This window comes from Trifolium pratense, linkage group LG3, assembly GCF_020283565.1.
Source record: "Trifolium pratense cultivar HEN17-A07 linkage group LG3, ARS_RC_1.1, whole genome shotgun sequence".
Classification (NCBI taxonomy): domain Eukaryota; kingdom Viridiplantae; phylum Streptophyta; class Magnoliopsida; order Fabales; family Fabaceae; genus Trifolium; species Trifolium pratense.
The window spans coordinates 18,896,564-18,908,735 of record NC_060061.1 but is presented as its reverse complement, the minus strand read 5'-3'; the positions used below and the strand labels follow the sequence as shown (position 1 = coordinate 18,908,735).

The following is a 12,172-nucleotide window of genomic DNA, read 5'->3' as shown; positions in this document are numbered from 1 at the left end:
TTTTATTATTTACGTATGAGATATATCATATATTTATTTAGCTTATCTAACATGTATATATCATTGGGTTATTTATTTGATCATGATTCATAAAAAAAATTAAAATTTTTTATTTTCTCATATTTTTTTATTTAAAACTATATAAATTTATTTGATTACTTATTTATATTTTTTATTTAAAAAATTCAAAGTATTACAAAATAATTTTAAAAAAATAACAATTAATTTACAAGGGTAATTTTGTCATTTAAATATTTTATATATCTTATCATATTATTATGAGCAAGTATGTATTAAAAACATGATATAATAGTTATCATGTTTGTTATCCTGTGTGCGCCAAACACAAGATAGGATAACTGAGGATAACTGTTATCCTGCTGATATCATATCATATCCTTATCCTGTTTTATATCCTATCCTATCACTATCCTATCCTGCGCACCAAACGGACCCTTACAGTTTGTTGTATAATATATTGATTTTTGCACCCCTAATTTACTAATACTACTACACTTAAAAATAAATTGAGGCCTTCATTTTTAGGAGGCCCAATGCCGCGGCACATGTTGCACATGTGTCTGGGCCGAGCCTGCACTGACATCACATTTGATATGTAAGAATCAAAATTCAAATCTCAAACACTCCACTTATTAAGTTTAAAATGTGAAATTCTAACCGTTAGTTACTTGACAAAAAAAAAAAATGTTCAGTTTATTAGAGAAATTGAAGCATAGTTCCTACGAACCAATCTTGCCACCAAAATTGTCATAAGTAATAGCAGTCAATGAAATATAGACTCAACAAGTAGAGAATATGTATAAATCAGAGCAGAACAAAACAAACTACATGTAATTAAAGCATATGGTGTGTCTACAGTTGATAATTTTATTTTAGTAAAGTATATGGTGTTATGGTTTTTACTACATAAACATAAGTAGCATATTATGCCAGTTGCTGCTATGTCGACCTGAACATTATTAATCTAGTTTTGCTGGCTTCACATGACTTCCCATTCTGATCACGATGCCATCAATGTCTCTCACGTATCCAACCTTTTGTCCCCACTCCTTCATCTCCGGCTCACTCACTGCCACCGCTCCGTTCTCCACCGCCCTCTGTTTCATTACATACAAAATTTCAATCAATCAAAACACAATACAACATAAATGCATTTAAATTTATTTAAATTATACTACAATGAATTACAATTTCTTTTAGTGTTATATGATGTCAAAATTAGTGTTTCAATTTAGAAAAAACAAATATAAAAAAACTTGTAATATTTTGAAAATCGGTTTTAGAAAATCCATTTTCAAAAATAAAAAGAAAAATTTCATTTTTTTAAAACTGAAACAAACATGCCCTAATAATAATAATATTGTCATACTACCTCGTTCGTATATATAAGAACTTTTTGTAAAATTTTATTGTCCCATTTTATAAGACAAAAGTTCAAAGTGCATTAATTAATAATTTCGCCATATTTAGAGTGACCCCTCTTTGTCTACTCTACTAATTAATACTACTAATATTGTTATATATGGACTGATCCAACACAAAAATATAGTAACAAACTTAAAGAGGAGTTCATTCGGAGGTCCTAGGCTTATTCCAGCTACTTAATAATTGATTAACAATAGATTAAAAAATATATATAGATATAGATGTGATTATGTACCTTGTAAGCAGCATCAACGTCGGGGTAAACAAAACAAACCTCAAGCGGTGGTCTTTCTTGTTTGGATTTATTGGCATGGACAACACCGGTGAGATCATCGGTCTCGTGCTGGTGGATTGGAGTGAAAGCAATAGTTGTGTGACCACTTTCCAACTCTCCCCATCTGAGATTCAAAATTAATCAATCAATCAATCAATGTTTAACAACGTTAATTAAATTACTTATAATTAATTAATTAGTGAGTCTAATTAATGTTGAAAGATTAAAGAAATGAAACCTGTGGGATTCGTCTAAGCGACGAACGGAATAGCCAAAGGCTTTGGCATAGAAATCAACAGATTCGGCAACATCTTTTACGTAAACCACCGTGTATGCAAACGCTGCTGGGTTGAGATTCGACGAGGTAGCCATTGATATTGTGTTTGATTTGATATCTTAATTGTTTGTTTGTTTGTTCCTTAATTTTCTTGTTCTATCACTTGCATAAAGTTTTCATACTCATTGGTGGAGAGCGAGTCAAATTTTCATGTAGGTACGTACGTGGAAAACCATCTTGAGTCGCACGTGGAGTGCATGCACGTTGTCACCTGTTTGCTTGCTTCCTTGCTTCTTTTATTTGACGGGAGAGATTGGGCTAGATATTATAGAATTTCTAAAATTACCCCTCTTTGTCATTTTTCTCTTTTTGGCACATCATTTGATTAGGGGTAAGTTTGTCTTTTCATACCAAAATTTAATAAAATAATATTATTATAATAATTATACTTTATTACACATCATTTTTGTATTTTATTTCTACTATTTATATGAGTTCTTTAGTTTTACTCATATATTAATAAGGGCTGTATATTTTTTAATAATTTATGTCGGACATATATTTATGCCTATATATTAATATGAATATCTAATTTTTGTTGCACTTTCTATGAAACCCGCATATTTTTACTCATATATTAATCAGGTTGTTTATTTTTTTATAATTTTTACGAGACTTATATTTATATATACAATACCTCTATAAAATATTGGTGTCCTAGATCGAATACTTTGAGACAATTTTTTTTATAAAAAAAGTAGGTCAATTAATAAGGTACAGATGAAGTAATTTATTTAAAAAAGTAATATATTTAGGGTGTGTTTGACCTGACTTTTTTATGCTCTAAAAATTTCTTTATAATTAAAGTAAAAAAAAAGAACTTTAAAAATAAAGTTAAAGTTGTTCGGTATTTATTAATTTTTTCTACTTAATGAGGACTTTTAAGTGATAATCTATTGTTTAATTTTTTTTGTAAAAATTTTGGTTTTATTACAAATTACCGTAAAAAAATTAAACAGTCAATTTATTAAATATATAATTTTTTATTTTGAACAATATTCATATACAATTATATAAAAAAAATCATGCACTATCATACAAAACATTAGAATAAATTATATGTGACATTCTTTTGTATATATTTTTTGTAATTTATATGATGAACTATTTCTCTACTCATATTTTAATATGGCGCGCATTTATTTTTTAATTTGAACAGGAACCTATATTTTTACTCATATTAATACGTACGTTTGTTTTTTTTTTTTTATAATTTTTACGGGACCCTAATATGATTCCTATTTTTTTAAAAAAAAATTCGACGAGAATCTATATTTCTACTCATATATTGTGGATTTATTTTTTTGTATTTTATGCGGGACATGTATTTCTACTCATATATTAATACGTGGGTCTATTTTTTGTAATTTCAACTAGAATCTATATCTCTACTCATATATTAATATGAGGACCTAGGTTGGAAACATCTTGGTGCCCCTTAATAAAAATAAGTTTTGGGTCTTCCAAATATAACAAACTATGATTTTAGTCCATAAAAGTAAAAATAGAATGTTTTTGTCCTCATAAAATTTTCCTTTTTGTTTTTAGTCCTTAATAATCAATTTATGTTCACGATAATGTCAATGTTATAACTATTTTATGTTCAAGACATGTCCATGTCATATACATCTATTATGTCAAACATATATACTCCATTCGAGATAAAAACAAAACTAGAAGATATCTATTGTGTTTCTCTACTAAAGGTTTTGAGAGAGTAAGTTTTTAAAACGGTCCATAAATTATGATGATACTATTAATTTGAATCGCTTTGGAAATTACGAGTTTAGTTTAATTAATTGTTTTAATGTTAAGTTATTTTACATAAATTTTGAGGTCAAGTTTATCGGTAAACAAATAAATATAACTGTTGCTTTCTCATCTGATCCTAAATATGTCATAAGTCACAACACAACCCTTTTTTTTTTCTTTGCTTTTTTTTTTCTTGTTTATCCATCAGAGAGTAATGATTTATGGTCATATTTGATCTAAAATCAAATCTTCTTGATATTTTTCATTTCTTTTTATTTAAATAAGTGATTTTCATATATTTTAGGTTTCATTAGAGTTTTCTTCTCCGTTATTTCAGAGTTGTTTGTTTTGATTCTCTGTCTTGGTACGATGTTTGTTTTGAATTTTCGTCTTGATTTGTTTTGTTCAGATTTGCAGATTTACTTCCATCCAAATTCAGTGGAGATTCCATGATTTTAGTATCTTCAACATTGCAAATCTGGAGGTATCATTATTCCGGACATTTGATTTTTGTCATATCAATTGTAGACTTTGTTATTAGACTAATCTCTCGAGTCTTGTAGGACCCAAATGGACGACAAACTCTTGAATGAATGATTACTGTTGTTTTTTAGTAAATATATATAGTTGCTCACATGTTTTATAAAATGTTGATAAAGACAACTTGGTCTAAGAGGGTTTGGATCCTTGAAATATGCATCTCTTAAGGTCTTATGTTTTATTTCCTCTTATGCCAATTTTGGTGGCCTAGTCCGTACAGAGCAACAAAAAAAAATGGGACACCCCACAAGTGAGTGGTGTGATTAGTCTCTCAAATTAGTTGATCCTTGGACTGAATATTGAGTTTTAAAAAAAAAGAAGTTTATAAAGACTATCATTTTTTTAATAGCAAATTGTTAATTAGTATGTTATTTGACACCTTGTTAGGACTTGAATCATGTACCTCCAATTCTATTACCCTTAGTTCAACCAGATGAACTACTCATCTTACCCTTAAAGATGATCATTTAGTAAACTAATCTCAAAATTAAATCAGTTAAATTTCATTCCAAAAGACTAAGAATGAACGAGGCAACTAACCTATCTCTACCTAGTAAGGCATTGTACGCCACCAAAAACCACTAAACTTGTGGATAAGAATATCAAACTCAAAAACAAAGTCATACTTGCACCAATCGACTACAAGGCATGGGTCATGACATGGGCGGAGGAAAAGGGGATCCACCAAAAGCATCCGCTGAATGGATTCCACAATATCTCCACCTATAAATTCATTACGGGGGTAGTCAGGGATATGAGTTACTAAGAAGTAAGAACATCTACTAGTATCATGATAAATGACATTAAACTTAAGTGATTTATAAATTTTTTAAAAAATGAATAATTTAAAAAATTCGAATTTGAATTTTAGTAGAAACAATTCTTTATCAAGTTTGCGTACCCTAAAAAATCACACCTAATCTAGTGAAACATTTAATTCTCTTTCCTATCCGTGATGATTTAGTCGTGTAAAACATGTGTGACCGTTGACGTCTGAATCAACAGATCTACACCGTCCACGTAATGATATAACAGTTAGTTCCCCGAATCAAATGATGCTAGTACTATACAACTGCGACTTACCATGAGCATTTTCTGGAATCGGCGACTAAACAAGATCAACTCAAAACGCTGACATTTTCGATCCATCATCTTTCTCCATAAATCAGGTTAACTTTCAATCAGATCCTTCATCCCAATAACTAGAAATACTATTCATCCAAAATAATTATTGCATATACTACCATTTGTTGCAAATTTGATACTACTAATATTTTACTCTACGGTGTTTGCATATACTTCATTTGTTCTACGATAATTCATATTTATTTTAAGAATTTGCACTGTTCATTATCTATGAAGCACCGACATGTACACACTGACACGTTGACACCGGTAATTAGTAATTATATGACAAAATGACATAATTGAATGTAATCAAATGTGTTGGTCAGACAATGGACACGATTTCCATCAGAAGTGTTGGTGCTATAGAGATAGATGTTAGTTCTGTATCATGTAATAATGCGCCATGTGTTAATTGCTTGTTTCCTTGCACTCTTTAGATCTTAATTTAGTAGCAGGGTTTTAAATTGCATTTGGTGATTGTAATTGTGATTTGTGGCTTCAATGTCAAGGTTTCTGGAACCTCTGTGATTGAGTTGTGATCACAATTGCGGCCGCATCAACAGCTTTTGTATGTAATTTTCAGTGTTATCAAAGATCCACAGTTTAAAACCTTGTTTTGTGGTTAGGATAGTGGAATGTTGTAGTTTAAAAGGATGTTTTGTTTAATTAGATAGGGTGTGTTTGATCTGCTAAAAAATAAAGGAATGGGCAACACAACTTTGATTTTAAAATTGTTCTTAGGACTGGACAAACTAGGGCAAAGGACAATTTTTTATCATCTCCACAAGTTGTCTAAAATATCAAAATGAATTTTTTTCCACCAAACATCGTACAAGACAAAATTTTGGTAAATACCTTAAGTGTTTGTCCTATGTTATTCTGTCCAGTACTTACCTTTTGCGAATCAAACGAACCCATAGATTTGACTTTGAAAATATTTCATTTGGTACCGATATTGTAACCTGTAGCTGAATTTTTTTTTGTCTTTTTGTTGTTGCGCTGCTTGCCAGAGAAACTGAATTGCCTTCAGTTTACATGGGAGAGAGGGTGGATAAGTCTAACATGAGCATGAGCTCTAATTCTAAACAAAACAGTCTTATCACTGGGAAAAAAACGTACCAAAAACAGTTGGTTGCATCACGTCCTAAAGGCTTTGCACAGAGATATTGTGAACCCCTTGTTTCATTGAGAGATAGTGACTTTGGAAGCAGTGCTGTGGGGCGTGCCACATTTTTTTTACTTAAAGTTGCTGCTTTAGAGACTGTAAGGAGGTTCTCCAAGAGTAGATACCCATGTTTGTGGCGAGGTCTGCAGGGTCTACAAATCCTTGCCATACCACCATTTCAATATATTCAGAGGTGGGCTGTCTTCAGGGGTTTGGTCAAAAGCATGCAGGTTTGTGATTATCAATTCAATATGGTTTCAATACATATTTATGTTTATATAGAAGGACATTTCAAAGCAGAAAAATGTGTTATGTCAGGAAAACCATTTGCTATGAAGTTGAATTATTTTGGAGTAGCATCATTTAAAAATCTTTAGAAAATGGCCATATCATTGGTATTTGTGTACTTCTAGATGATCTTTGTTCCAGAACGTTTTATGTGGGTTACTTCTATGTATCGTACATTTTTATTGAATTTGTTGTAAAATGAGTCTTTTTCATCTTCCTCATTTTTATTTTATATAGTGAAGTTTGACATTCCCTTTATTTTGACCAGTGAGATTTTTTTTCCTTAAAAGGCTATTCTTGCTTACAGTATTATTTCATCTTTGGCTATTATAAGATATACAATATGATATTTCCTAGACCCTTTTCCTGTAAAGGTTAAGGAGTGGAAGCTCCCTCACTTTTCTGTCAAGTTGCTTCAGTTTTTTCTCCTTTTACTATCCCAAATTCAGCTATATACATGAAGCAGATGGTTAATACTCTCTCTGCTACCAGGTACTATCAAGACCATTATTAGTCCTTTCCATTGCGACAGTCTTTACTGAAGAACTGGAATGTAGTGATGGAACCTCAGATCATCTTACTGACTCTCATGATTCAGAAGTATCTGCAGCAGAACCATCTCCTGTGCAGGATAATTTGAATATTAGGTATATGATTTGAGGCTTCTTACTAAGGTTTACATGTGCAATTTATCCTTGTTACGATGTTATTATGAACACTTTATTTTTTAGCTTAATAATGGCATAATTTTCTACGTAAGAACTGTGATGAGTATATTAACATTTGCTTATTAAGTTATTATTGACGTCTCGGCCCATAATTTCTAGAGAGTTATTTGCCTAATTGAGGATCATTTGACATTAACCTATTGTGGAATTGATAAAATTGGCTTCACAAATAACTGATATGCAACAACAAAACCAAACCGTGGACCATCCCACATTAAGCAGGTTCCTATGTTTCTAATTATTTTACTCAAATCGTTGTTTCTGAAAATTTGGAGTGATATTAGAATTGATGGGAAATTATTATCTTTATGTTTGGGAGGTTTCTTTCAGGTTCCTATGATTCTAATTATTTACTCAAATCCCTGTTTCTGAAAAAAAAATTATACAAACATTACAAAAAATCAGAATCGTCAAGAACAATTGAGAAATTGAAGAAGATATAGTTCAGAGAGAAAGTAAGATCTTTTGTATATTTCATAAGCAGAAATTCTGAATACAAGAGAAACTGTAGCTAGGAATACACCGTGAAGTAATCTAACTGATTACAGAACCAGTTAGTTACTTGAGAGTTTAGTCCTGAACTAAACTATGTAACAAAATTTGGTATTCTGTTACTCAACTCTCCAACCGGTGCAAGTGCTGCTCGGCACCGAAAACTGAAAACACAATTTCAATCAAGTGTAGTTCGGATAATATAGGCATCATTCTGTAGTTCTGATAATAATTAGTTTAGCTAGTAGTCTGGTAGTCATTGTATACAATAATCCATCCATGAAATTATGCAAAATCTAAGATAATTACTGATTGGACCACACTAAATCAGTTTCTACACTGTCTTCCTGAGAATGTAACTTAGTAACTTATTTCAAACTTGGACAGTTTCCAGGATTTAGAGTCTAGCTTCGCTTTGTTGTTTATATATCATCTGGAAAATCAAAATGCCTAAACCTCTCATAATATCTCCTACGTATAATTCGAACTTCAATTAAGACTTAAATAACTGTGTAGTCTGATTTATTCATGGCTTCCATTTTGAAGATTCTGGTTATTTATATATGAACTAAAAAACCGTCTATAATGAGAAGTTGTCTTTTTATTTATATATGACATTTGGGGTCTGTTCTTTTTGTGCTGTTTTCTGAACTTGTTGGTTGCAATACAGTTATGTGTATGTCTATGTATATTCCTCGTGTTTCAACATGCATGATGTGTGAAATTCATTACACTGTTTTTAAATAACAATACCAATCTTGATAAACAAAAAATATGCAGCTGTGTATTTCTCCAAAAGTAATGTACAATGTTGATGTTTATTGAACTAAGAATGTACAGGGTGACCCCAAATCAACCTTAGTCTTTCAGTGTTGGTGCTTGTTAGTATAAACTATAAATATCAATCTCTAAAGTAATTACTTCTGTTGAAATCCCATATCAACTGGAGATATGCCCAAGATAGTCCTTATAAAGCTCGGACAATCCTCGCCTCTTGATTTAGGTTTACGGTTGAATTAGGTTGAGTCCAAATTCTAAGATGGTATTAAAGTCTATCCAAGACTTGTTATCGGGTCACCCATATTTGTTTATGCTCTAGGTGATTTAGATTTACAGTTGAATTAGGTTGATTCCAAATTCTAATATGGTATTAAAGTCTATCCAAGACCTGTTATCGGGTCACCTATATTTGTTTATGCTCTAGGTGACTAGTCCTAGGCGTGGTGTTCTTGTTTAGCCACCTGTATTTGTCCACACTCCGGGTGTCTAGTCCTTGGTGTGTTTTGAGATTGACATCAACTAGAAATATAGTGAAAGTTGTCTATAAATTGGGAGTCTTCATCTCTTGATCTAGTTTTTGGGTTCGAGTTAGGCATAGCACAAAACCGAAGAACTTCAATCCTATGATAAAACCCATGAATAAAGTGCTTGTCACGATCTACTTGCTTTTCAGGATAAGTTTGAGGTTGTTGTTTAGGATTTGTTAAGAATTCTCTTTGCAGGCTTCTTTAGTTCTTGCTAATGTTTTTCTTTCCTTTTTCACAGTCAACCTGAGAGAGCTCCTGAAGTTTTAGAATATGAAAAATGGTTGACTCAACTAAACCAAGAGCTGGAAAATCAAGGGATTTGTTTGCCAGAAAGGTATTTTATGGTTTTGTGCATAATTATGCTATTCCGAAAAAAGCAATGACATGATACTCTCAGAATTCTATTTCAAATTAAGCTATTGGATTTTAATACGATTATAATCACTTTGTAATTTGTGTTGGTACTTGGTAATGTAGATCTACTCCTGTCTCCTTGTTTGGAAAGAAAGAGAAGCACAAAAAATAATTTATTGGCAATTGTGTTTAGTTGCGTTTAACAATTGAATATGTTAAATTATTTTCATTGAGTGAATAACATTCAATGTAATCATTAGGATATTCATCACATTCAACGTAATCACTTTATTCATCCCCAACTCGGGGATTAAGTACTTGTGCAATGGTACAGCGGTAGATAATCAAGCTATTAGTAACCATTGATTTTTTTCTGCCAATGTTCTGTATATTTTCATTCTTGAATTGTACTGTTGCATTTCTTTAGGCAAGTTTCAAAATCTTGGTCAGAGGTTCCTCTTATTAGATAGCAATAGCATATTTACTTGCATATTTCTTGGCTTCTCCTGTTGCAGCGGACCATGATTTAGTGGTGTTTGTGCAGAATCAACGACGATGAGCTCCACAGATTTTACGCAGCTTCTAATAATGACTTTTCATGCTTCCTTACCTCAATCAAGAAGACAATACGCTGGCGAGAGTGTTACAAAATTCTTTCAGTAGAAGAGCTGGAAATGTGGTCAAATATGGTGTTTTGGCATGGATCTGATTTGTTGCACAGACCTTGTCTCATTGTAAGGCTTGGGATGGCTTGCAGCTCACTGGCCTCCCAAGATAAACCTCGATTTGCTCAGGCAATTGGTATGTTTTTCTTTTGCACATTCAGTATTTTTTTTTTGCTTGCCACTAGTTCTCATATTTGCTTTATTTTGAAATTGTAACCCCCTTGCCACTTATCAATTTTCATGTAGTTTAATGAGTAACCATTGGTTTTTGCTTCAGTATCACAGGTAGAATATGGTGTCTTGCGCTTAGTTGATAGAGAGAACCCTCAAATTACAGTATTGGTTGACTGTGAAGGGTTATCTCCATTGAGAATTCCCATGCAAATACTGAGATCTTGTTCTTCCATTCTGCAAGATCATTTTCCTAATCGTCTTGGTTGTTTGTTTGTCATAAGACTTCCCGCAATTGCTCGTGTTATTGCCCAGACTTTTATTCAGGTAAACTCTTTTCCATTTATTTAGCATAAAGCAACATAAAAGTAGCAAAGAGAGAACAGTCTCGGTAAAAAAAACAAAAGAGGGAATGCATTCGTGAATTTGTTGTCTTGTTGATCATGAAGTTACAACTATTCAATAAATTGTTTGATTGAATGCAATTTTACTTATCCTTGTGGTGTATCAAACACAGAACAGGTTTCTTTGCCTGTACAACACATTTTTTTGTTACAAAATTATCACTTGGAAACATGTGCTTTCTTAAATGAGAACTAATTTAAGCATTTGAATCATACATAGGTTATAAAGCCAGCTACTAAGAAAAAGTTGAAAATTGAAGGAGAGATGTACAAGAAGCTTCTTTATGACTATCTGCCGACACTACCATTATATCTTGGAGGCCGCTGCACATGCGAGAAATGTTCTAAAATGGTCAATCACAATATGGTACAACCACATGAAACTGGAACCAGCACCAGCAGGATTGTTAGGGAGGATGATATCAGTGACAACGAGGATTCACCATCACTACATCCATCTATTGTATTAGATGAAAGTCAAAACAACAGCTATGATCAGTTGTTGAGAACTGCTGTCATTAGTCTTCTCGTATTTTGGGTTGTCGTAGCTCTTGGTGCTGGAATGTATGGACCCCCCGGTATGTAAAAATAGATTGACCAAATTAGTTTTATTTCCTTAGTTTGAATAAATCTGTAGAAAACGCCTCTTGTATGATTTGTCTTTAGGAATTAGGAGGCCGCACTTGTTTCAGATTCTACAGATAAAAGATCTCCAGGGCTGCAATAAAAAACATTTGTTTGTGGGTTTTATAATAACTTCTCTTTTTTAATGATTATAATAAAATCATATCATAGAATCCATATTGCCATAGAAAATTGCTCCTACTATAATGATTGATCCTTTTAAGTTGTGAAGTCAACAATAGGAAAAGGATTTGGAATAGATTACATGTTATTTAGATGTGATTACTGCGCTCTTTATAGAAGTATGGTGTGTTTTTTCTGTTCAACTGTAGTATAACTATAGAGTATAGACTGTAGAAGGCGGAGACGGAGACCGCTGTCCGCCACCCCTCACCTTGAAGGCTAATGATCAAATGACACATTCCTCTATGTTTATTGTTTACCACTTTGTTTTATTTTCGTATGGTTTGTGCTCATAAATTGGCACATCTCGAGAG

At 32.1% G+C, this 12,172-nt stretch overlaps 2 protein-coding genes across 3 annotated transcripts; one reads left to right on the top strand and one right to left on the bottom strand.

Moving 5' to 3' along the window:
• Positions 1-842: 842 nt before the first annotated feature.
• Positions 843-2,177, bottom strand: LOC123918549 (uncharacterized protein Mb0911c). The gene is made up of 3 exons (XM_045970627.1): positions 1,959-2,177; positions 1,682-1,844; positions 843-1,118 (listed from the first exon to the last, which is right to left on the bottom strand). Exons 1-3 carry the CDS (start codon positions 2,090-2,092, stop codon positions 981-983), a joined length of 435 nt encoding a protein of 144 aa, XP_045826583.1. The 5' UTR covers positions 2,093-2,177; the 3' UTR covers positions 843-980.
• Positions 2,178-5,382: 3,205 nt separating this feature from the next.
• LOC123918548 lies at positions 5,383-11,843 on the top strand. 2 transcript variants are annotated; one of them, XM_045970626.1, is made up of 8 exons: positions 5,409-5,518; positions 5,987-6,045; positions 6,488-6,872; positions 7,423-7,577; positions 9,696-9,791; positions 10,356-10,612; positions 10,754-10,974; positions 11,272-11,843. In XM_045970626.1, exons 3-8 carry the CDS (start codon positions 6,513-6,515, stop codon positions 11,635-11,637), a joined length of 1,455 nt encoding a protein of 484 aa, XP_045826582.1. In that variant the 5' UTR covers positions 5,409-5,518; positions 5,987-6,045; positions 6,488-6,512; the 3' UTR covers positions 11,638-11,843. The 2 variants fall into 2 exon arrangements, with proteins under 2 accessions (XP_045826581.1, XP_045826582.1); XM_045970625.1 differs by lacking the exon at positions 5,987-6,045 and having other exon boundaries at positions 5,383-5,518.
• The last annotated feature ends 329 nt before the right edge of the window (positions 11,844-12,172 follow it).